This window comes from Triturus cristatus, chromosome 1_2 (genome assembly GCF_964204655.1).
Source record: "Triturus cristatus chromosome 1_2, aTriCri1.1, whole genome shotgun sequence".
NCBI lineage: Eukaryota > Metazoa > Chordata > Amphibia > Caudata > Salamandridae > Triturus > Triturus cristatus.
Genome location: NC_140580.1, coordinates 666,899,424 through 666,926,500, shown reverse-complemented (window position 1 = coordinate 666,926,500; position 27,077 = coordinate 666,899,424). Strand labels below are relative to the sequence as shown.

Here is a 27,077-nt window from a genome sequence, read left to right as displayed (position 1 = left end):
GGGCGTGTGAACCCTTCTCAAGCAACAACTACATTCCCTCTCAGGGTGAATCACAGAACTCACTGAACTAACCCATGCTTAACCCTCTGGTAGATTGGCACAAAAGCAGTCAGGCTTAACCTACAAGCAATGTGTAAAGGGTTAATGATGCAAATAGACAATACTAATGAGGAAGCACAACACAAGAAACAATGCCACACCAATTTACAAAAATAGAGTACAATTTGATAAATAAAACGAGACCAAAATGACAAACATTGTGAGAAGTTGGCCTGGCATATGCTGTCCTCTAGTTATACGGGACACCTTGCAGCAGTCCAATTCGACTCTTATGGTGATAGGTTAAAGATAACCTTTAAAGAAAGCTATCCTAGTGGTAGCTGTGGAGAGCAGCCTTCAGGCTTAGTCTTGAAGGAGTGTTAAGCTTATTGTTTTACCATAGATAACCTCTTGAATAACCAAATGAAAGAGTAGTCCACACAGGTATATATATAAAATATATGTATTTATTCTAAGAATAACCCCACTAGTCTCTTTATGAGGCTAGAGGTAAAGATACACTTCAAACAAGCATTGATAGTTACAATAAATAGCACTGGAATCATAGGGCCCTGGGGGGGACCAAACCATATATCAAAAAAGTGGTATAAGAACCACGACAATTCTACAGACAATGCCTAGGGCATTTAGGGTAGCTGGCCCCTTGTGAAACCACCCAAGGTAGTGAGGAAGGGGACCCACGAGAGACGCGTGCAGTGGCTGAATCTACTGTCAGGATCTCTATTAAAGCCTATGGAGAATGTTGCGGTTGAATTTTACAAGATTAAAAACCCTTCTAGCAGGAGTTCAAGTTCAATACTTTAGAGTTAAGCTTTTGAAGGGCCCACACCCACAAGAGTACCGAGGTACCACTGTTACCTGCCCCAGGGAAGCCGGGTGCATAGGTCGTTTTCGATGTCGGGTCACGGGCTGATTTTCAATGGCAAAACGCGAAGAACTGCTGCTAGCAAGAAGCGTCGTCGATGTTGTGAAGATTGAAAATGTAGATCTTGAAGACAAGGACCTGAAAGCAGAGGTGACAGAGTCCGGGTCATGGCACAGTGACCAGGGGGCTCAGGAGAAGGAGCCCTTCAATGTTGGATGCTTCCAGGTGGAAGAGGTGTAGCTTGGATCGTCAGCCACGGGGTCAAGGAGGCGTCAAGGAAGGCCAGCTTCTGGAGGGCGACAAAGGATGAGGGTTGCTGCAGTGTTAGTGTCCAGATTGGATCCATTAGGCCTTGGCAACTGCAACCCACACAACAAACACAAAACAGCTACTGGTGCAAACCCACAAGGTCTGAGCGAGGTCTCCAGCTCGGAGACTGAAGAGCAGACCTGGAGCAACCAGGGGAACTCTTGGGATTGAAGATTGACCTCCGCTATGGCCCACCAGTCGAGAAACAAGGGACCGCGGGAGGCAGCAATTTGGCGTGCATAAAGATGCGCCCACGGGTCGCCGGAGCGGGCTAGGGTGTTGATCTTTAGCACAGATAATGCTGAGAGGTTGGCTCAATAATGAGCCAAAGCACAACTTCCCCACTCATCGGGGTCGGGTGCTGTGCAAGAGGTGGCCGGTGTCCTGGGGTATTGGGGATCTTGGCACCCACAGGGTCCATGGTGCTGAGCTTTGCTGTGCACACTCACTGGCCTCTGGAATGCTTGGAAACCCATCACAAGGTAGGAAAGAGTCGTCGATGTCCGTAGGAGCAGCAAGGTTCCAACAGGGTCACTTGCAGTGTTGCAGGTGCCTGCCAAGCAGGGGGGTAACTCCTTTACCCCAAGGGAGATTTCTTCATTCAGCTGTGCGGCAGCAAGTCAAAGTTCAAGTCTGTGAAGTTCAAGAATAATCTGAGGCTCTGGGGACCCTGTATTCACCTTTATCCAAAGATTAGGGGAGTGTCCAGTTCAGAGCCCACCAATGAGAGTTCAGGCGGGAAAGGGTGGCTACACCCTCTCCTCTTTGTGTGATTTCCCACCTGGGCAGGGGACAGGATGCCCCTGAACCGGTTTGAGGCGGTGTATGCAGAAGTAGGCACTGGAGAAGCCTACGTTCAAGTCTGAAAGACATCCTACGGTGCACCCACCCAGTTCCAATCCACATAGTCTGTCTGGGGAGGTGGGAGCACCTCCCTGCAACAAGATCCCTATTGTCCAGCTGCCGTGGCTGGAGTTCTTCCCAGCAACAGGCAGCCAGAGTCGTGTGGGTGGCGGGTAGCATCCATTTTGTACTACGTGTGCACTTTTAAATTGGTGTCTAAATTCTGCCGCTTTTCCCATATCACCCCTATAACAGGGGGGAATCATGCCCTCACTCCCATTGCTGGATTGGGGGTATGATTCCTACATGTTTGACACCAAATACGATATGGTTCTGTGTAGCCATTCTCAAGTTATCACGCTATCGTGATTACTTATAATGCGGTTAAGAGTATATGGTATGGCTACACTACAAACAACCCAGCAATAGTTTTATGAAGGTTGCAGAGGGTCCCTACTCAGGTAGGGGTTCCACCTCACACATATCTCAGCACCCTGCCTTGTAGGATTGGCAAGACCTGCCTTAGGGGTGACCTATGAGGATCTTTGTGTTGTATTAAGTGGGATACAGGATACCTATATCCCTGTAAGGGGTGCAAGCACCACCTTACCCAGACTACAGTAGTGGTCTGGTGGGGTCATTTGGTATGGCTGTCCCAGGGGTGGCACAATAAGTGCTGCAGCCCCTGGTAGGCCTCTGAGGGACCCATGCCCTGGGTACCTAGGGTACCATCTACAAGGGGCTGATAGGGTGTCCTCAGTATCCAATTGGGATGTACCTAGGGTACTCACATCAGTTTAGAGAGGAAGCAGATAGGCTGGGGACCTGGATAGCAGGATCCCAGCCAGACTAGTCAAAACCATTCAAATACCAGGCAAAAAGTTGGGGGCAACCATATAATCAGATTCCACCTTCCTACAAACATCCAATCAGTAGAACCGGAGATATGCAATTTCAAAGATTTAGGTAAATATAGCGCCCTAAACCACAAAGCGCCACTTGCAGTTATCTAGTCATGCTAGACTGGGAAAAAATCACACAAGTTCAGACTGACCGCGATGGAGTTTGAGCCAAATACACGGACCAGATTAGTCCAGCTGAAAAAGTTACTTCTTCAAAGACCGGTGCGAAGAGTCCAGTTCGCAGTGAAGAGTACCGTGTGGAGCAGGGAGAGGGTCGTGGATCGTCAGCACTGTAGCGCAACAAGCAGGCAGGGCGTAGCAGACTATTGTCACTGTAAGCCGAAAATACTGTCGGGGTCACAGATGGTCGTTGCTGGAGCTTCATGTTGACGGTCACAGCGGGCTGTTGGTGCTTTAGCGCAAAGTGTAGGTCTCATGTTGCCTGTTGTCACTGGCGGACTCTGTAGCATGAAGAGTCGTGTCCATGGGACCTTTGCATTGATGGTCATCATGGGTGGCAAGATCTCAACATGAGCAGACCCATTCGCATTTGCAAAGCACCCCAAACTTCAGGATTTCTCCTTTTCTTCACAGGAGTAGCTCAACTGAAGCAAGCCAAGGGCCCAGGACCTGGGGGAGCACATCTTGGGGGATTAGGAACTCACTTCAGCAGAGGCCAGCAGGGTTCTGGCAAGTCCATTTGCAGGCCCAGTTGCAGGTCTAGGCAAATCCAGTGCACCAGGTCAGCTGGGCAGGTGCAGGGAGGCCTCTGGAGCTTGTTGTGTCCCTGTGGTACAGAACAGGAAGGCAGCCACCTTACCCTTGAAGTCACTCTGCCTCGGATGAAGGGAGCAGGTCTAATCTTCCTTCTCAGAAAGCAGAGCAGGCCTCAAGCAGCAGGGCAGTCCCTTGTCAGTAGTGTTCACAGATCCAGGAGTGTACTGAAGAGTAGGTCTAAGGGCCCTATGTTTATACCTGGTGCCAGCTTTGAAGTGTAATAAACTTCTGGAGTTTTCCTCCACAGATGGTTCTGGAATTTCCTACCTCCCTGCCCAGGCTCCACATGGTCTCGGTTCACAAAGGCTAGCGTAAAGTGTTTTGTGTGTATGCTGAAGCAGCTCCTTTGAAATTTAATTTGGGCTATGCACACCTCCACCCTCCCATCCTACTCCCTCTTTGTATTAGTGTCTGGGGGGACTACACAAAGGCCAAATGCCAACTACACCTAGTCATGTTATCCAGGATTTAGACTGCAGGCACCAAATGGTTAGGCCTGAATTGTGACTTAAAATTCAACTTTACCATTATACAGAATTTTAAATTATAATTTTCTACATGATATTTCTACCTCTTCTCATACAAACGTTATTCCTTATCAAATGTAATAAGGTAACCCAGTGTTATCAAATAGGACAGGTAGGCATCCCAGTAGTGAAATATGAATTTGTGAGTTTTTCACTACCAGGACATGTAAAACGTAAGAGTACATGGCCAACATTTTAAATACAATGCACTCTGCCCTATGCAATAAAAAGGGAGTTTTAGGCTTGGCAAAAGCTGTATTTTGGCAAGTCAAACTGGCAGTTTCAAACTGCACACAGGCTGCAATGGCAGGTCAGAGACGTTATAAAGAGCTACATGTGTGGGTGGCACAATAAGTGCTGCAGACCTGGGTATATTGTATGCCACTTTACTAGGGACTTATAGGTAAATTAATAAATCCAATCAGGTGTAAGCCAATTTAACCATGTTTAGGGAGTGAGCCCAAGCATTTTAGCACTGGTCAGCAGTGATGAAGCGCTCAAAGCCCGAAGGGCAACAAAAATTAATTCATCAAAACAGGAGCGTAGTAGGCAAAATGCTTGGGGAAGACCATCTGAAGGGTGACAGGTCAAACAATGTAGTTCAAGGTATTATGAAAGTAAAAGCAAAAACTGATGTGATAAGCCTAGTGACTATTTATGAAAGTGGTCACAGAGTAGATGAATATGACCCTGACAAAACGCCACAGTAGACATTGTGGGGATTATTTCTGAAAGGTCTAGTTTTGCTTGATGCGATTGTTAGGAATGACTGAGAACCAGAGCGGGCCTTCACATTCCTGTGGATGATCTAATGTCTTTGGTCATCACACTGCTGTCAGTGTCATAAAATACTAGTGAAAGTTCCAACTGGATGGTCATAAAAGCCTGACATTGTTCTTGATTTCACAAGAGTTTCTATTTCATATCACATAGATTCATTATAGTTCTGTCACATGGTCATATGTCTCAAATTGTTACAGAGAAGATATGTCTTTTTGGTTTTTATACCCCCTAACATTGAGTCGAGAGCTTGCCGTCATGTAAGTTTAATTTTTCTTAGTCTAGGGCCGTTTTGTTTTGCATTATATAGTCGTTATAGGTCTGATTTCACAAAGAATCATTTAAATGTCAGAAATCTATTTATTGTGGGTTTAAAAATGAGCAGAGATCTGTAATTTGTAGTGCATTTACAAAAATTTCTAGGACTATCAGCAGAAATCTATGCCAGTCAGAAGTTGTCATCCATACTCCTACAATTATACAGGTCTGCTTGAATGTCTTTAAAACACATAATCTTCAGCAGTACATATTGCAAACATGCATGGTACCACACTGAACCTTCGTTTTATCTCCACCTGGAAAATATTTTTGAGGTTGAGAAATTTCTTCTCCTGTAGTACTGGTAAATATGGGAGTATTGGAGTGGGCATTGATGTCCACATTTGGGTGACTAAAAAAGCCAAGCACAAGCATCATATGTCCGGGCACAACCAGAACATATTGAGTATGCCCTAAAATGCTTCAATATTTCATCACATGCCTACTGTACCAAAAGCATGTATAGGCTGAAATGCCCAGTGCTGCCTCACAATAGAGAGGCATAGGCTCAGGTGTCCAGTGCTGCTTGACTTTTGTAAGAATAAGGAATTGCCTCCCACTTAAGAAGCAGTTTAAAAATGTCTCAGGTCTGCCATTGCAGCGCCTGTGTGTATAGTTTAAACTGCCAATTCGACCTGGCAAAATAAGCCATTTACCAGGCCCAAACCTTCCTTTTTAAAAAAGTCACACATAGTTTAGGCCCTGGACAGTCCAGAGGGCTCGGTGCAATGTTTTTAAAAAGTAGAACTTGTACTTTTAAGTTTTACATGTCCTCCATAGGATAACATTGGAGCTGCCTTAATACATTTTATAAGGTCAGTTTCCAAATGCAAATGGGAAGAGATGATCAAGTCATGTTTGGTGTCTCTGGAATCCTAATCTAAAATCTTAACTTATGATATAGTCGGAATTTAAATTAGAATTCTGAAAATGCCACTTTTAGAAAGTTAAAGACACACAATTGATGAACGGAATGCTGAACAAATCAAAACATTCACCCCAGTCAAGAGATCTGGGTTAAATCCTTCATTCTTTTGCTCACCATGCCATCCCAGTTTAGACCTGGTCATATGCAAATCAGTCTTGACCCTGTGCCTCATGGGAACAGTCCAGCCTGAACTTCCAAGCCAGGTCCTCTCTGGACCGGAAACAAGCATCCTAGGACCGGTTTCGGGGTTTCACCACTAATCAGCCAGGATAGCTTACATAGCTACATAAAGCACCCTGACGCGGACGTGCAGCTGGTGTACCAAAGGCGTGCCTAAGGCAAGCCCGTCTTTGCCCGTCTGTGCTCGGACCGCACTCAGCACCAGCCACGCTGTCGGTTTTGGGAGCCATCCCGGGGATCATGACTACATACTCAAGAAGTGCGCTTCTGGAGGTACTATCTGCCACACCAAAGTGCAGCAACGAAACCAGTACACAGGTATTTCCTACCTGTAAACTGAGACTCTTAGAATTAAAAAGTGAGTTGCATTATTTTAAACAATGGCCCAAATGAGCCTCCTATGAGAACAAGGAAGGATCCATCAGGTTCCCGGAGTATCAGTCCCACACAAGGGTTGGTCTGCGCATTGTTAAATGCACGCTCATTAATCAAACATAAATATGAATTTGCAAACTTTGTACAGTCTTATGCCCTCGACCTAATTTTTGTGGTGGTGCGCCGGGTATGCCCAGTCATGGGTCCCAGGCTCACTGTGCCACTGAAATCAAGCTATCCTGGCTGATAAGGGGTGAAACCCCGAAACCGGTCCTAGGATGCTTGTTTCTGGTCTAGGGAGGACCTGGCTTGGCAGATCGGGCTGGACTGTTCCCATGAGGCACAGGATCAAGATTGATTTACATATGGCCAGATCCAAACTGGGGTGGCATGGTGAGCAAAAGAATGATGGATTTAACCCAGATCTCTTGACTGGGGGTGAATGTTTTGATTTGTTCTGCATTTTGTAAATCAATTGTGTGTCTTTTGCTTCCACTCCCTAAGTGCTACGGGTATGCCCAGACGTGGGTCCCGGGCTCACGGTGCTAATGGAATCAAGCTAGCCTGGTCCTAGGATGCTTGTTTCAGGTCCAGGGAGGACCTGGCTTGGCAGTTTGGCTGGACTGTTCCCATGAGGCATAGGGTCAAGACTGATTTGCATATGGCCGGGTCCAAACTGGGGTGGCATGGTGAGCAACGAATGATGTATTTAACCCAGATCTATTAAATGGGGTGAATGTTTTGATTTGTTCTGCATTCCATCCATCAATTGCGTGTCTTTTGCTTCCTCACCCTAAGTGTGCTGGGTATGCCCAGACGTGGGTCCCGGGCTCACTGTGCCACTGGAGTCAAGCTATCCTGGCTGATGAGGGGTGAAACCCCGAAACTGGTTCCAGGATGGTTGTTTCCGGTCCCGAGAGGACCTGGCTTGGCAGTTTGGGCTGGACTATTCCCATGAGGCACAGGGTCAAGACTGATTTGCATATGGCCAGGTCCAAACTGGAGTGGCATGGTGGGCAAAAGAATGATGGATTTAACCCAGATCTCTTGACTGGGGGTGAATGTTTTGATTTGTTCTGCATTCTGTACATCAATTGTGTGTCTTTTGCTTCCTCTCCCTAAGTGCTACGGGTATGCCCAGACGTGGGTCCCTGGCTCACTGTGCTAATGGAATCAAGCTATCCCTTTCCTAGGATGCTTGTTTCAGGTCCAGGGAGGACCTCGCTTGGCAGTTTGGGCTGGACTGTTCCCATGAGGCACAGGGTCAAGACTGATTTGCCTATGGCCAAGTCCAAACTGGGGTTGCATGGTGAGCAAAACAATGATGTATTTAAACCATATCTCTTGACTTGGGGTGAATGTTTTGATTTGTTCTGTATTCCATCCATCAATTTTGTGTTTTTTGCTTCTTCGCCCTAAGTGTGCTGGGTATGCCCAGATGTGGGTCCTGGGCTCATTATGCCACTGGAATCAAGCTATCCTGGCTGATGAGGGGTGAAACCCCGAAACCGGTCCTAGGATGCTTGTTTCCACTCCAAGAAAGACCTGGCTTGGCAATTCGGGCTGGACTGTTCCCATGAGGCACAGGGTCAAGACTGATTTGTATATGGTCAGGTCCAAACTGGGGCGACATGGTGAGCAAAAGAATGATGGATTTAACCCAGATCTCTTGACTGAGGGTGAATGTTTTGATTTGTTCTGCATTCCATTCATCTATTGTGTGTCTTTTGCTTCCTCGCTCTAAGTGCGCAAGGGTATGCCCAGACCTGGTGCCACTGGAATCAAGCAATCCTGGCTGGCAGTCCAGGGAGGACCTGGCTTGGCAGTTCGGGCTGGACTGTTCCCATAAGGCACAGGGTAAAGACTGATTTGTATATGGCCAGATCCAAACTTGGGTAGCATTGTGAGCAAAATAATGATTTATTTAACCCAGATCTCTTGACTGGGGGTGAATGTTTTGATTTGTTCTGCATTCCGTCCATCAATTGTGTGTCTTTTGCTTCCTCGCCTTAAGTGCGCCGGGTATGCCCAGACGTGGGTCCCAGGCTCACTCTGCCACTGGAATCAAGCTATCCTGGCTGATGAAGGGTGAAATCCCGAAACTGGTCCTAGGATGCTTGTTTCCGGTCCAGGGAGGACCTGGCTTGGCATTTCAGGCTGGACTGTTCCCATGAGGCACATAGTCAAGACTGATTTACATATGGCCAGGTCCAAACTGTGGTGGCATGTTGGGCAAAAGAATGATGGATCTAACCCAGATCTCTTGACGGGGGTGAATGTTTTGATTTGTTCGGCATTCCGTCCATCAATTGTGTGACTATTAGAAAGTTGGCATTTCCTTGCCTTAGCCACTTGGTGCCTGCAGCCTTTCTCTGGGTGTGAACCTGGCCCTTTTAAGAGGGTTAATCCCCAAATGTTTTGCCACCTTTCTCGTATTATGCTGACCCTCTTTTTGTTGGCTTTAGGATTCTTGGTACTTTACCACTGCTAATCAGTGCTTAAGTGCATGTGCTCTCTCCTTTGTGTGATTGGGTTATACCTGATTGCCATATTTAATTTACTTTTAAGTCCCTTGTACAGTGGCATTCCACATACCAAGGGCATGTAAATTAAATGCTACTGGTGGGCCTGCAGTGCTGCTTGCACCACCCACAGACGTAGCCTTTCAAACATGTCTCAGGACTGCCACTGCAGGGCCTGCGTGTGTACATTGACTTGACATTTAAAACTACTTGCCAAGCCTTAAACTGCCCGTTTACTACATATAGGTCACCCCTAAGGTAGGCCCTAAATAGCCCTATAGACAGGTACTGTGCAAGTAAAATGTGTAATTTGTGCCTTTATTGTGTGGCATGTTCAACTAGTGACAAACAGCCTATTTTTTTCTCACTACTGTGAGACCTACTTCTCTCATAGGCTATAATTGGGAATTTCCTTATGGGTGTTTAAGTGGTAATTCCTGATCTGAAAGGAGTAGCGTTGTCATGTTTGGTATGTTTAAAATGGTAATGATAAATCCTGCTTGCTGGTGTGGTTGGATTTTTTTATTACTATTTTAGAAATGCCACTTTTAGGAAGTGGGCATTTCTCTGTGCTTATAACTCTGTGTGCATGCAGCCTGATTCCAGTCCATGTTGGGGACTGCTTGACAGCTTTACTTTGTGCATATTTTCCAGACAGCCATCACACAAAAAGGGTTGGGTGTGACAGGGTTGCATCTGCATACTGAGGGTCTTCCTGAGCAGGGTGAGAGAGGGTGTTTAGACTCTACATTTGTATAGCCTGTTCCCTGCCCTCACACAAAGGGCTGCTTTACCCCCTACTAATGTCTGGAGCCAGGGCTGGGTTGAAAGGAACTGTTGTGTCCTTCTAAAGGTTTTGCGAAGTCACCCACCACATCAAATATATTGTGGAGTATAGGTACAGGGGCTCTAATCCCATATATTTTAAGTCACTTGGGGGTCCTCAGGAGACTCTGCAACTAAGAGGAGCTACGCTGCCAGGAGAGACTGCCACTTTGCCACTGCTCTGCTGTGCTGGCCTGCTTCAAGTTGATTGTTGTGCTGCCAAGGAGGGACTGCCACTTTGCACTGAGCTCAGTGATGTTCACCTGCTGCCTCTACAGTGAGGGAGGAAGGATTCTTCCCTCTACAATCTCCTATCCCCAGAATTCCAAGGGTTTGTTGGCTTGCCTCAGGTTTTCTTCAGAGGACCTTGTGTTTTCTTCTGCTTTGTTATCGGTGCAGGAGCATGCCTGGTCACTGTCAGAAGACTCAAGTGCAGTGCTTCAGTTGAGCCCTGCACTCCACCCACAGTATGGGACTGTCTCGTAGGCCTGAAGCACTCCAGTTTTTGTCATCATTCACACCACTAGCTGTGTAAAAATCACCTGCTTAATTGTGCCCTGAGGTACCACTGTTGTCAGAGTAGTCCGGGGGGGGAGCACCGCATTGTCAAGGAACCCTGTGACTACTGACCCCACTGGAGCCCTCATCATGTGGTTTTGTCCCGGACTGCCACTGCAAGAGTCATTGAAGCCCCCCTCTGCACATGGCACATGCTAGTGTTGCTAGCACTGGGAGCATTACTTCCCCCCCAAATGAGGGGGCATGAGGCCAATGTCGCTGCACTGGCCAGAAGAAGCCAGGACAGAACAATATTGTGTTTGCTCGGGCTACACCACGAGTTTGCAGGCAGCTTGCTTGGTGAGTTGGAGGCCTATTGCGTGCCCTTAAGCTAGGCCCTCTCACCCCAATGGATTATGCAATGTGAATGTGTCCCAGCTTGTGAATGCACCTTGGGGGTTGCACAACATTTTACTAACACTGCACCATGCGTTTGTGGGCATCTTCATCTAGCTTTTTCAAACATGGGAGGACCCAGTGAGGCCTCCCCGCAGATTCTGCAGTTTGTGTCCCCAAACCCCCTTTTTTATGGGCTAGAACGTACCTGGGGCATGTGTGCTATGATTCAGCACTATGAGACAGATCCTCAATTGAGGCCCCGATGAAGTGTTGCATGGAGTAAATCCCTTCAAGTACCATATTACATGTAATAGGCATGCAGATGCCTCTGAGTCCCTCGCTTGTTCCTTTATTACCGTATTTCTACTAATAGGAAGACTGGTGGGCCTATGTCTGTGTTTTCTTCTGGGAATAAAATGCTTTACTGTTACATGTCAGGCACTAATGTTTTGTGATGTATAACATTTTTGACTCTGGTAGTATCAAGATAACGAATAAGGTCGTAAGACGTGTATAATGAGCCCAGTTATCATGCTTAATGTGTTTCTGGTGCAAAAACAACAGCTGATGGACAGTATGCAGAACAATGTCATACATTCACCCCAGTACAGAGATCTGGGCCTAAATCCATTGTTTTTTTGTTCACCATGCTGTTTCAGTTTGAACCCAGCCATGTGCAAATCAGTCTTGACCCTGTGCCTCATGGGAACAGCCCAGCACGAACTGCCAAGCCAGGTCCTCCCTGGACTGGAAACAAGCATCCTATGACCGGTTTCGGGGTTTCACCCCTCTTCAGCCAGGATAGCTTGATTCCAGTGGCATGGAGAGCACGGGACTCACGTCTGAGCATACCCGTCCCACTCGGGGTGACAAATGCAAAAACAACAATTGATGGACAGAATGCAGAACAATGTCATACATTCACCCCAGTACAGAGAACTGGGCCTAAATCCATCGTGTTTTTGCTCACCAAGCCATTCCAGTTTGAACCCAGCCATATGCAAATCAGTCTTGACCCTGTGCCTCATGGGTACAGTCCAGCCCAAACTGCCAAGCCAGGTGCTCCCTGGACTGGAAAGAAGCATCCTAGGACCGGTTTCGGGGTTTCACCCCTTTTCAGCCAAGATAGCTTGATTCCAGTGGCATGGAGAGCAGGGGACCCACGTCTGGGCATACCCTTCCCACTCGGGGTGACAAATGCAAAAACAACAGTTGAAGTTCAGAATGTAGAACAATGCCATACATTCACCCCAGTACAGAGATCTGGGCCTAAATCCATCGTTTTTTTGCTCACCATGCCGTTCCAGTTTGAACCCAGCCATATGCAAATCAGTCTTGACCCTGTGCCTCATGGGTACAGTCCAGCCCAAACTGCGTAGCACTTTTCATGTGTTTCTGGTGACATGTGATGATTTATGTGCTTTGTCCGTAACTGCTGCATTCTAATGCCCTGGGAGTATAGTGTTTATCGTTCAAATTTTTGCATGATCAGGATATTGAGTATCACCTCAGTATTTACATAATATGCAAATTTTTTATGATTATGTTGTTTTGGTCTATGTTATATACAGAATATATACTATGTTATTTTATATAATCTTGTGTGGAGTCTCTTGAGGTGCACTCATTGTGTTACTATTGTGTGTGTGTTGCACAAACGCTTAACACATTGGGCCCGATTCACAGAATTAACTTAAGACTAAATCCTAAACTTACTACTTAGTGGTATTCACAGAATGCACTTGCTACTTTTGGTATTCACAGAATGGATTTACGACTACTAACTTTACGTCCGCACTCGGGCCGGAAATTCCGGCCCGGAGGCGGAGCTTCCGGGCCGGAGGTGGGGATTCTGGCCAGTGGCGGAGATTTAGCCATGGCCGAAATCTCCACCTCCGGGCCGGAAGCTCCGCCTCCGGCCCGGAAGCTCCGCGTCCGGGCCGGAAGCCCCGCCTCCGGGCCGGAATTTCCGGCCCGAGTGCGGATGTAAAGTTAGTAGTCGTAAATCCATTCTGTGAATACCAAAAGTAGTAAGTGCAGTCTGTGAATACCAAAAGTAGTAAGTGCATTCTGTGAATACCACAACGTAGTAAGTTTAGGATTTAGTCTTAAGTTAATTCTGTGAATCGGGACCATTGCCTCTGAAGATAAGCCTGCCTGCTTTGCGCCAAACTACCAGAGAATGAGCACAGGTTATCTTTGGTGTGTAACTTAGTGATGGGTTCTGCCTGGCTTAGGTACATACCCTAGCAAACCAGAAACCCCATTTCTAACACTGGGTCACATGACTGGGTATGGGTGACAGTTGGGCTTTGTGTATTCCTCCTAGACAGCCACACAAAATGGGAACTTAGGTGTGAGAGGGGCTGGGCACAGCTCCACTTGCAATTGAAAAGGCTATAACCTGTCTTCACACAAAGGGCTGCTTACCCCCTGTAGTTAGTTTGGAGCCAGGGCATGGAAGGCAGGACATCTGTGCACTTCGATGGTCTGCCTCTAGAATTATTTTCCACTTCAAAAAGGCACAACTGTGTATAAAAGAAGGATCTCCAACACCAACTCTTCAGGACACTTCTGGATCTGTGAATACTCTGCCAGGAAGAACGACTGCTGTGCTGCTGCAAGGATTGACACTCGGTCTGCGGCTCTACAGGACCCGCTGCCCTGCTTGCTGACCTCTTGCCTGCTGACCCCTTGACTGGGGAAAGAAGAACAGGACCAGTAACTTCATCCTGAACCCAGGACCCTAGAGAGATTCAAAGGACTAGTTTGCTGGCCTCCTGTTCTGAGCCTGAGGGAGATAAGAGACTCCCCAACAGCTCCTGGATCAGTCTTCAGCAAGTTCCTGACCCCCAAGTGGTGCCCCTCAGGTCCTGGGCCCTCGGTGTGGCTTGCGGACTCTTTAAATCAAGCTTTTGGGCTCCTTGTGACAATGAAGGGGTCCAGTCGCACCTGAACCACGCCTATCACATCGAAATTCAGTGCAAGCTGCAGCCAGCCTGTCTCTTCACACAGCAAGCATCAATCGCTGTGAAGGACATCCAATGTGAAGTAAAAATTAAGCTGGACTAATCTGGGCCTGACTCCAACCCTTGCCCCATTTCAGTCGGTCTGAACTTGAAACTTCGACCTCGGTCCAGCACAACTTAATAGCCCTGGTTGGTGCTTTATGCTTCTTGGCACTCTTTTTCAGTGTATGCTTTAAAAAAGCATAACTGGTTCTACTAATTGGATTTTTGTCTTTTTGGTCTTGTTTTATTTATTGCATTTTGGTCTATTTTCTAACCTAGTGTGGGATCTTCTGTGGTGTTTTCTCTGTTTTAATATTTGAAGTGTTGCATAAATACTTTACACATCGACTCCTAGTTAAGCCTGACTGCTCTGTGCCAAACTACCAGGGAGATGACCACAGGTTTATTTGGGATTGTTTGTGCCTTACCCTGACTAGGATTGTGGCTGCTGCTTGACCAGGGCACACAAGCCGGCCAACCAGTAACCAAATTTCCAAGAGACATAATTTTCATGTTTCTGAAAAACAATTGAGATGAGGTTTACTGGGATATAATTCTTAACAGATGAGTGCCTTGGAAAGAAGTACTGAACGGTAAATGTTCCACTGCATTGATATATTCCTGATATTTTAGCATCTAGTAGAACTGTGCAGAAATATCTATTTATTTCCATGCCATGTTTTGCACTCCATGGTACCTTATAGGGCACCACCCATCAGTGAAACAAAGCCTATATACCCTATTTTTGGAGTTAGTGTGTTAGATTGCAGATGACATTGCTCCCCAGAGAAACAAGAGAGCGCAGGGACAGCCGGGTACCACTGCAGCACAATATTAGAAGACAAATACTATTCAAAAATATCTTTTAATTACTATGCTGTGTTTGGCACTGAATGGCACCTTATACGGCACCACACATCAGTGGATCTGAGCGTAGACAAGCATTTTTGGTGCTAGCAGGGTGGGTTGCAGTTAACATAATTCCCCACAACCACGAGAGAGTGGAAATAGCCGGGTACTGCTGCACCTTCAGCAGCTAGTGGACCGCCATTGTATGCCTTTGACTCTTCAGACACCGTACAGCATGTGTCTTTAGTGGCGATCTGAAACATTGAGTGCTAAAAGATGCACCAAGAGTAATCACCCCACTGGCAGTGCCATCTTAAAGCATGGGCACTCTGGGCAGCTGCCCGGGGCCTCACAAGCATGGGGCCTCATGCCAACCAGATTTTAACACAAATTTTCCGTTAAACATTTTTGTTTCCTGTGAGTGGTTATGTAGGCAGAGCCCAGTGCATTGCTTTGCCTAGGGGCCTCAAATACTGTTAGGATGGCCCTGCTGTGGACCGCCACTCCAGACTTCCCACTTACACAATCATACCACCTAGCTTCCCCTGCCCCTTGGCCACCTTTCACACATCCCTTAGCAGGCCAGTAGCCTAGCTTTAGCAACCTTCTCTTTATTGTGAAATCCGCCCATTCTGCTTTTTCCTCTATCCTCCTGCACACTTAGTAAATACGTTCATTGGGCCCGATTCACAAAGGTAAAGTTAGACGAAAGTCTAACTTTACGACTTTTGGTACTCACAAAGGGCATTTATTACTCATGAATACCTTTTGTGAATACTGAAAGTCTAACTTTGCGACTTTTGGTATTCACAAAGGGCATAATGACCTTTGTGAATACTGAAAGTCTAACTTTGCGACTTTTGGTATTTACAAAGGGTATTTTCGAGTTGTAAATGCCCGTTGTGAATACTGAAAGTCTAACTTTACGACTTTACGTATTCACAAAGGGCATTTTCGAGTTGTAAATGCCCTTTGTGAATACTGAAAGTCGTAAAGTTGGACTTTCCTTTAATTTTACCTTTGTGAATCGGGCCCAATGTATATAAGTCACATACATCTTTCATCGAAGTCCTAGAACAGGAATATGTCTTGAATTGGTATTAACCAAATAAGAGGTACTGTTTCCACTATATTCACTGATTAATTTGTAAAAACAAAATCAGTGGCGGCTCCCCCATTGGGGCGTGGGGGCGATGCCCCACTGCTTTCTCGCGGTGCGAGAAGGCAGAAACATAAACGGTATAAACTACCATTTATGTTTCTGCCTTCTCGCATTGCGAGAAAGCAGAAGTGCCTCTGTGCCTGGTTGGGGGCGGAGGGGGTGGGCAGTCCTGCTCGAGGGCCGGGGGTAGTGGCTTACCCACTGTTGTGGGTACTGACTCTTTGGTCAGCCCTGAGCCGACCAAACAGTCAGTACCCACAACAGTGGGTAAGCCACTCCCCCCGGCCCTCGAGCAGGACCGCCCACTCTCCGTCTTTCTCTAAGCAGAGAAAATGTCCCGGCTGGGGCGCAAGTCTTCTGCACTTACCAGCGTCTGATTGGCTTCCCTCGCTGCGTAGTGGAGGGAAGCTGCCTGCTTCCTGCAGCAGGAAGGAACACGCGGACCCACCATTACAGGCGGAGGCAGTGGGGTATCCCGGCGGGCGGCACTCAGGTACGTTTTCTTTTATTTTAAATTAATTGTGTTTTATTGCCCACCCGCGGGCCGTGACCCCCCCCCCCCTACGTCGAGCCTGCCGGCACCCGCTGGTTACTTTGTGGTTATGGAAAATAACCACAATGCCAATTTAACAAAGTTTTTCACAGTGAGTAGGAAGTACTTAATGACATATTTACCTCTCTTGCTGACGACATATATGTTTACTTCTAATGTGACACTTTAAATATTCTTTCACTGCGTAATGAAAACTGTTGAGAGTGACTTTAAAATATAGAAAGAAAGGTCTTCCAAAGACTTTCACAATGCCCATTTAAAATCATTGAGATACATTTAGCTAGATAAAGGGGTCAGCGTGTAAGAGAGCGAGAAAGCAGAGTCAGTAGAGAAAGTGGAAGAGAAATGTAAAGAGAAAAAAGGGGAACGAAAGAGAAAAGGGTGAATGAGAGAGAGTTAATGGGAGAGAGAGGGACTATGGGGAGAAAGAGACACAATGTGTGAGAGAAAGGAGGACAGATACAGTGATAGAGAACGGCAGACAGAGGGAGGGAGGCAGAGAGGGATAAAGATAACAAAAAGATAACAACAGGGAAAGAGACGGTGAGAAAGGGAGAGACAGAGAGCCGCAGAGAGACACTTCCGAGCGTCATTCAATCAAATGGCAATTATTTGGGGCTGGGCGCCTAGATGGTACTTCTTGTCTCGTGTATTCACCAAGCGTATTGCAGGCTTCCTTGCATCTATAGTTGATAAGGAGAGAATAGAGGGTCCCCGATAACACTGTGACAGAGAGAGAGAGAGACTCTATGACAGAGAGACACAACAGCAAGATAACAGGTGAAGATAACAAGATATGTATACAGATAATAATACAGAATATTAGCTTTAGCAGGTAATTGAGTCTGCTCAAGCAAGTAGATGTCACGGGCATATAGGGAAAGCAAGAAACAAAATGTTTAATCGCTGTACAAATGAGCTCCTGCAACGTGAGCTAATGTGTATTCCAATACGAAACCATTTTGCATCCTAATTTGTTGACAGTGAGTGAGCAGTGTGCAATGGCCTTGGGTTTGAAAGATAAACCTGGAGGATGTGAAAGTAATATGGTGACACACACGTTTAGGTTTTTTTTGCACGTCACACACATATTTTACATCATTTTAGTTTTATAAACACGAGCACGTAAGCTCGGAGCAGAGGGCGGCATGACCTTGGTTATACTGAATAAGCAGCTTCCTTTGTTGTTATAAGACATCTCTTTATTAATGTAGTAACTGCACTTTCACAATTGCTTTAGTAACCTTACTGCTTTCTCAAATTTACTTGAAAATGCACCATTTGTTCACTCTTTTTATAAAATTTTCCCCCCCCCCCCCCCCCGCAACCCTCTGTAGGTTGTTCGGGCTCGCTCCCTCGCTCGCCACAATTCACTACGACAATCATTTTACGCTCACCACATTCAAATGTCACCAGCCGCCACTGAACAAAATGCAGGCGCCAAAGACGTCTTTAGAGCCAGTGTCGAAGCAGCTGAACGAACATGGTTGCCTATAATGAAGGCAGTTTAGTCTGCACAGCTTTCTCTTCCAATCTCCCACCAGCTCACATTTCTTGTCTCTTTATCTCATTCTAGCTGGGTCTTTGCAATCTCCAATTCCTCTCTTTGTCTCTTTTTTTAAAAATTATCTTTTGCTGCCTTCATTTTACCTTTTCTACTTTTCACTCTCATGCTCTCGAGTGCTGAAAAATATGACCCAGACTCTTAAAATAAGCGCTGGTGCCGTCCACCTGGATGCACTGGCACAAATTAGGCACTGAAAATATTATTAGGAGCAATGAGTCATGTTGAGCAAATGTGTGACATGTTAGTTGATCACGACCAGCACTGGTCATGGTCACTGAAGTTTTAATTGGCAGTTTAAGTTCTACAAGTATTTCATCAGTAAGTCGCACCTTTAAGTCCGCTTGAAGCAGGGCACGAGTCGGAGGTACACGCGGGTGGACGGCGTCCACCCACTATTTTCACAGGGTGGACGCCGTTCACCTCTGCCAAGAAGCTTGGCCCCACTGAAAAATATGCTGAATTCGTCCGGGTGTAATTTGCAAACACCAGGACACATTCAGCAGGCCTGCACGTTGTTGTCTGCTTTCCATCCGCAACAATGTGCAGGCGGGGATGGATGGGGCTTTCTTAGTTCAGACTCCTGCTGGGCCCTCGCGCTGTGGTGTCACGTGCCGTGACGTCATGCGCCTGTGATGTCACTTGCATACTGATTAACTAGGTTAATCCCCAACTTATTTTTTAAAACTTGTACCATGGCTCGAAGTGTAATGTTTGATATAAATTTACCAACACGCCTTCTTACGTATCTCTTTCATCCAGGGAGCTAATGCAAAATTCAACCTACGGCTTGTTGGTCCAGCCGGGATCCTGCGCGTCGTTCCACAGACAGTCTTGAATGAAGCCCAGGTCACAATCATAGTGGAAAATTCTGGCGCCATTGACTATGAAAAGTTCCAGCTGATGACTTTTAAGGTATCTTTCTGCCTTCTACGCCTTGCTTGGCCAGTTGCAACCTTTGCCTAGAAATTATGAGAATGTCTACAATGCATGTGTATTTTTTTCACCCCCTCTTACAGTTGTTTTCAACTGTAGCATGGCAACAGGATGCCATTTTTATCTAAAGCTGCACCTTTTATCCCCTTCTGTGACTTGGTCGGTAATGTAAATTAAATTCATAAATATAAGCTTCATGGTACATTTCAGCTGCCAGATGTGTTCTTTAATCAGAACACTGGCATTTCAAGAAATGTTCAAATCTTGCTGCAGCTACATTTGAATCTTCATCACAAATCAGAAAGGCAAATTTTCCCAATATGTTTAATTCTAAACAACACATCTATTTTACAAATGATTTATTTAGAAACCATGGGCAAAATGGAGACATTTTATGAGGTATGTCCGTGCATATTTGTAAGAGTTGTGCAGTAAACTAAGACCAGTTGTATTACAAAGCGTAGATGCGTAGCAGTCTGAGATCGAATTACGTGGAATGCATCAATGCATCGGTGTTAGGCAACTTTGGACAGGTGCCAGTGTCATTTTGCATTGCCCTCAGCACCACAGACATAGTGTAAAAATTATATGTGTACATGGTGGTGGAAAGCTATCCAACATAAGTGCAATCTCTGTGATGAACCCCTTTGTACATCTGGTGCTGCCAAGACCTCTAATGTTGAATAATACACAGAGGGGAATTTGGGTTGGGGCAACCACCCTTAGCTCTTTGTTTGCTCCACCCCGGATAGCTACTGCTGGAATATAGTGTTATTCACATCAGCTCAGAGGGCTATTTCTTTCTCACCTTCATGCTGCTCTGTGATTGGGTATAATTTGTCTCATGAAGTGAAAGCCGAGAGGAGAAGCAATAATGCATCTGTAGATGGAGCATGGCATGGTGGGAGGCAGATTGTGGTTCCCTATTGATGGGCTCATTTTTGGGTGGGTAGAGGTTAATGATAGCATTGTGAACACAGTTGTGACTGCCTTGGACTAGATATTGAAACAGATAGCAAGCAGTTGGAGATCAGCACTAGAGCTAAATCTTACAGCCGCTCAAACAGATATAGTCTGGATTCCCTTCTAAAATGGCCACTGCTGCAACCTACTAAGAGAGCAGAGCAGTGGTATGGGCAGCACCCGACAACTCTGCGGTATTGTGTGGAGGGGTTACTCGTTTAGTGCAGACGGTGTCCACTATAAGTTGCCTGGTTCACATCTTTATTCAACTTCTTTATTCAACTTCTTTATTCAAATAACGCTTTTCTTTCCCTAACTCGCTGACAATGAAGTCAAATGTGAAAATACACTCCCCCACTCAAAAATATTTTAATTGCTAACACTGTATACCAGTGGTTTTTAAGCTGTGGTCCGAGGACCCCTGGGAGTCCGCAAGGCCTACGCAGGTTGTCAGCGACAGTTTTACAAAATTAAATAATATTAAAATTAATAAATTAAAATTTATAAAGTGTATATAAATAAGGAATCAAACAAACATTTGAAAAGTTCTATATTTCATTATGAATTAAACAAAATATTTCAGTATTTGAGCACGTACCTGGTGTATGCTTCTCTTTGTATTTTTGTGTATTGTTTTTACATTCAGATCACAGAAATTGCTTAGGCTGGGAGTCCTCAGCTTCCAATAATGACTCAGAGGGGGGTCCTCGGATTCCAGTAATGATTTAGTGGTTGTCCACAGAAGTCAGAAGGATAGGAACTGCTGCCCTATACTTTTTCTGTTAAAAAAGTATTCCCTTTACATAGGCTCAGTGCCAAAGTCCACTATTTTTTTATTGGGCGCTTTATTTCTGATTGTGGATGGTGAGTGTGTGCCTGGATGGATGAACGGGTAACACAAGTAAATGCATGGATAGACACAGTCATATTGATGGCAGGAGAACATTTTTTACTCGCTTTGCTGCTCCTTACTCACCTATAAGCTCACCCACTCATCCATCCATGCTTTTTATTAGTTACTGTAGCAAGCACCTAAATCCAAGTGTTTTGAACCTGTAATTTGGTAGTATTTGTCATACATGACAAAATCCGACTCTGCTGAGTTGGATTTCATCAGGCGCAATAAATATCACAATAGTTACCAACTCGCTCGTAATGAGGGTTTTAAAGTATCTGGTCTGTACAATGTATCCCAGTCCAGTGTTTCCCAAACTGTGGGTAGTGACCCACTGCTGGATCACAAGCTGATTTTTAGTGGGTTGGGAAAGTAGGAGAAAAAAAAAGATGACTTTAAATTCTGTGTTTAACTTTTCATATTTGTCAGTGCTTTAAAGACAGAGGTCAAACATCAGCCTTTGTCTTTTGATATATTGCTGCACGATTGGTGTTTAGTTTTCTTGCCCTGACTGCAAAGTGAGAGGAGTTTTTACAGTAAATTATGTGACAATCTTGCTGGAGTCCAGGGAATGTAAAATGAAAGGTTCTGGGGTGTTGTGCTTTTCCAACATACAACAAAATGTAATTACCTGTAAATAAACTGTCAACATTCAGCAGTTAAAGTAAGAAAAAAAGAAAGCAATTGTTTTTTGTAATTCTGAAGTGTCCTGGAAACAGATAAAAGAATAAGATAAAAAATAGGATAAAAACGAATCAAGACACATTACTTGGTGATGCATAAATGAGAAAAGTTCACAGAAACCCGATCGCTAAACAGTACTACTCGTGTGCTATAGAGTTCTATCAGTAAAACTGTATGCCTATTAGTTAGTGTCCATTTCAATGGAAAATGGGCCTTTTGTGAATGACAATGCACTACCACATGAAGCTTTGGTTTTAATAAAAAATCGCCCCTCCTCGTGTCCATTAAAGGGAGGTGGGTCATGAAAGTTTGTCATTCTAAAAAGTGGGTCATGGCTCTCAAAAGTTTGGGAACCACTGGTAGTCAGCATTTGTTGCAGCATTGGTTTGCTTACTGGTTAGTAGTTACATGAAGGTGTAACAAGATTTTCAACTGAAATCGGATGAGCTAGCAAGTTATATATGTGTATCTGTCTATTAAAGGTTTTAACAGAATAATGCATAGTAGATTCAGTTATTGCTTTACAATACTGTAAGTTACAGTGCGTCATGTGCAGTGCTTTGTATTTAGTTGGACTTGTTACTTTAAGCTTGTAGTACATAACATGTTTTTTCATGCTTTTTAGTGGTGCGTTATGTGCTATTAGAGACCTCTTAGTACATTGAAGTTTTATACCCTTTGACACACAATCAGCCCTTCCACATGATGAAAACGTGAATGGGTGAGGATGCGAGTCCCCAATGTCTTATCAAGTTCTACAGCTGGTTTTATGATGGAGCATCATTTGTGTGGAAAGCCTCTTGATGTTGGGGTGTGGTTGAGACTGGAGTGCAAATCCTACAATGTTATGCGGAAAGGGTGGAAAATATAATTGGAAGAGCACAATCATGCACAGTGAAATGTTGAGCTTTCAGATACGTGCAACACACTTGCCTTAGGGTTCAAAATCAAGCATTTAACCTGTAGACCATATCTCCTCCCTTAAGTTTGACATGGGTTATCTGCTGAATGTCCTACACTTATGCTTGCATTAACAATCTAGAATTAGAACCGACTTTGGCTTTGATGATTTCCATTTCCATCTGCTTCAACCATCAGGCTACCAAGCTCTCTGCTACGTGTTTTGGCCTGATGAGGATGCTCAGGAAAATTCTTCCTCTGCTCCCTTTTCAGGCAAGGAGGATTATGGTACAGGCCCTCATACTGTCCCGCTTAGACTACGGGAACGCACTATATCTGGGAGCCCCTTAGTCCACACTCCATAGACTACAAGTAATCCAAGATTGTGCGGCTCGCCAATTGCTCCAGATTCCCCGGAGACAAACAGCGAAACCTGCTCTGAGGAATCTTCACTGGCTGACTATCTGGGCCAGCTATGTGCCTGGCCCACATAGGTATTTGGAAATCCAGCCCCCACATTATTCAGTCTTCGGTCACCCCCTATCATCCCTCTAGGAATCTTCGTTCCAGTTCTGCCACTCCTCTGAAAGTGCGAAGATCTAGGTGGGGTGGACGTTCTTTCTCCCTGAATGCCTCCAACCTTTGGGATGCCCCCCCCCCTCCACTCTCCGAGGAGAACCTAATCTGCTGGTCTTCCGGAAATTGCTCAAAACACATCTCTTTATCACGGCACACTAGCAGGACCCGCCTTTCAGTCTCTCCACCCCACAAAAGCGCTAGGAGGCCTCAGGGTAGCTAAGCGCTGTACAAATCTAATTTCAGTCATTCATTGTAGAGCAGTTCTGTGATAAAATAACCTAACTTGCACTAATCTTTGATTTTTCACCTGCAGCTCCTTGCCGTGGAAGTTAACACTCCTGAGAAGTTCAGTTCCACAGCCGACATCATGATTTACCTTTTGGACACCAACGACAATGTCCCAAAGTTCTCCTCTGAATACTACATAGCAAGAATTCCCGAGAATTCCCCAGGAGGCTCCAATGTTGTGGCAGTGACAGTGAGTATGAAAAACGTAATGCGCAGTGTAATAGATGAAGTGATAGATAGGTCAGTCGTATCTTTGTTATTCATTACTTTGTGGAATCGAATTTTTGATACTGCTGGTTCATGGGGGTATGAACAAGTTTTGATCAAATTTGAGGCACCCAGCAGGACAGCATCCAAATGAGTTTACTTATGTGTGGTTAAATTCCACCTCCCCCTACCCTACATTAGTGACAGCACCTCCAGAGATGAGAAAAATCACACCTATGTTATTTTCATCTTGACTAGTGACAGTATTCTAATAAGGAATATACTTTGAACCGCAAGGGTTTCAGGCAGCTATACAACCAATCTTTCTCCTTTCCATAGTTTTATTAAATACATACGATTTTCTGTGCCGCTTATGGCAGTGTATTCAGATGTTACCATACATGGGCAAGTAAAGCAACAGTGTGTGAGTCTGCGTGTGTGCGCGCACAAATATGTATTTGTGTGTGTGAGCTTGTGTAGAGACGAGTGAGGGTCTGAATGTGGTGTGCGCAACTCTGATGTAAAGAAGAACCTGGCATAATGATGTCAATTGGTACCATATTGTGGGTATCAAGGCTAGGATTGTACTAACTCTTAATAAGGTGTTGGCGGGGCATATTCTGTCATTGGCTGGCATATTGTGCCTCAATGACATGTTACCAACAACTTACAAACTGCTGAACCTGTCATATTGGTGCTAATTTCTTATTTTGTAGGCGATCAAAACTTGAAGGCTTCAACCCTTGATATAATACTAACACTGACATGATTGAGGTAATTCTTGGCATATTGTGGGCATCTATGTCACCATAATGCTTTCTCCTTCTAGAATACAGAACCTGGCATAGTAACATTAAATCTAGGCATGTTGTAAAGATGAGCATGGAATTGTGTTGATTTAGCCTAATATTGGGATTTCTGGCATAATGCAAACATCTTTGAGAGAAGAGAAGCTCATCCCTTCTGTGATGACGTATTACGCATAATGGTGGTATTCTTGGATTGTTGTGGACATTCAAGGCACAAGATGATGCGTAGTCTTGCAAGGCAGAATCCATGGAAGTAGCATGTGTTTTCCTAACAATAATAACAAACTAGGCACAAAATAAGTATTCCCATTTCAAGACTGAAATTCAGTTTGTTTCATGAAAATAATAAGTGTTTGTTTAGAAGATCTGAATTTAGTTTTCCCAAAAATGAAAACATTGCATACTCTCTTGATCCGTAGGTAGACATTTTATAGTGAAACTGTGATGAAAAATCCACCATTTGTTCATCATTTCATTAAAAGTGTATTGGGGTGGGTTAAAGCGCAATGCCCAGGGCTTTAAGAGTGATGGAAAAAATGGAAGATCTCTAAAAGTAGCGTTGCCTGTGTAATTAGGGAGTGGCTATACATGCAAACTAAATTTCTGGGATTCCCGTACTATAAGCTTTCTGTTGTTACATCCAGATATATCACACCACAACTGCCATACATCTAAAACCAGCGAGACCTATTGACTTTGTCAATGATGGTTAGCTGTTTAAGATAAAGTGCATTACAAGAGTAATTAACTACATGGAATACAAAATCATAGAAATAGCTAACACCCTTGGGCAATGCAAGATTAAGTGAGATATGAAATATAATCAGGAACTAAATCACTGTCATTGATTACCTTAAATTCATTGTCAGAAATCGATTGGTGCTTTTACCAGTGAGGTTAAGGACAATGATACAGGGCCTGATAGGGACCCGTTCAATGTCTATTTTTAAATTCTACTGAGTCTGAGACCTGTTTGGACCCGGCCCACTGAAAGCCCTGACAACACCCTGGGACAGTTGAAGTTTGCTTGGCACACCATGAAAGTACTGGAATGTTTCATGTTGCCTCTTCTAATCCTTTTTGGCAAATTGGTACCGTAAAATGCATTATGTGAAGCATTTTTTCTCAAAATGCTCAGAGGTGGACAATTCCTCAAACTTCCGTGGAGTAGGTCCATCTTGCTTGCTTTGCTTGCTTGATGCAGTTTGAAGTACATACTTATGAACCACAGCTATCAAAGATCACCAGCAAGCTTTTGTCCTATGTCGTACTGGTGAGAGTGATTTGTAAATGGTCTCTCAGAGGGAATCATACCTAAAGCTGCAGACTGGAAGAATAATAGGCCTACACCTGACTTTCCTGTGCAGTTATGAGGTGCTGGGATGGTAGGAGGACCTAGGCAGCACAAGAGAAGAGAGACATATGGGTAGCCACTTCCAGAAAAGCTTGAGTGGTGGAGGAAGTCCAAAGGAATACAAGGAGACAGTGTGGAGTATGAGCAGGGAGGATTCAGCATGGTGGGGGGAGGTCTAGATCACGGAACAGGAACAGCATCTATCTCTCTTTTTGCCATCACCATGCCTCGCAGTAGCGGAAACAGTTTCAGACTACCATAAATGCCTACAAATAGCAGGGAAGAGCTGAATTCACGTAATTTGCTTTTGCACAATTATGTTAAATTCTGCAAAAATCAAGCGCAATTACTCGAACCGCAAACTGGCATGTAGGACTATATTTCAGTGTGAAATGTGAACTCTTGTCTGATTTGGACTTGAGGATTCATTTCACACTGCAAAATATAACACAAAAAGCATTAGTGCCATGAACAACAGCCTCAGTCATTTTGGTTGTGTGCGCTGCTCCTGGGTTAAAATGTTGCAGCAAATGCATGATAATTATACCAAATGGCATAATTGCATAATTTTTGGGATTATGTGAAATTTGTGAGATTACACTTGGGTGATGGAAATTTCCACCCAGACCTCTCTGCAAAAGCTATGCCTCTCTCTTCAAAAAAATTAACTTTGCAAGCTTCACACTTTCAAAGTATATCAAGTTTTAAAAAAAATCAGAATTGTGACTTGTTAGACCTGTCGTCCTTGGTGTGGTTTCCTCTGTCTTTTTGCCTCTACCCCCTGAATTTTTGACTGGAGCATGAACTTCGTTTCTTCAGTTTTTTTAAACTCTGGGCACTTTACCGCAGCTGATCAGTGCTAAAGTGCAAGTCCTCCCTGTGTAAAGTGTGATTATGTTTGTTTATCCATGATTGGAATATTTGATTTACTGGTAAGTCACTAGTAAAATGTGCTGTGTGTCCCCAGGGTGTGTAAATCAAAGGCTACTAGTGGGCCTGCAGCACTGATTGTGCCAACCACACAAGCAGCCCTGCAAGCATGTCTCAGGCCTGTCACTGCAGTGTCTTCAAGTGCAGTTTCAAACTACCATGTCAACCTGGCAAGTGCACACGCTGCCAGGCCGAACCCTTCCCTTTTATTCCATGTACGGCACCCCTAAGGTTGGCCAAAGGGGGCCCTATGGGCTGGGTGCGGTGTAGGTGAAAGGTAGGACA

The 27,077-nt window shown here is 44.9% G+C and overlaps 1 protein-coding gene across 2 annotated transcripts in view; it reads left to right on the top strand.

Moving 5' to 3' along the window:
* The window catches only part of CDHR1 (cadherin related family member 1), a 428,602-nt gene that overhangs the window by 281,180 nt on the left and 120,345 nt on the right, over positions 1-27,077 (top strand). For both annotated transcript variants that reach the window (XM_085608499.1, XM_085608507.1), the window contains exons 12-13: positions 19,010-19,162; positions 23,518-23,682. In XM_085608499.1, the coding sequence (XP_085464625.1) occupies positions 19,010-19,162; positions 23,518-23,682 (318 nt within the window). The remainder of the gene's footprint in view (positions 1-19,009; positions 19,163-23,517; positions 23,683-27,077) is intronic.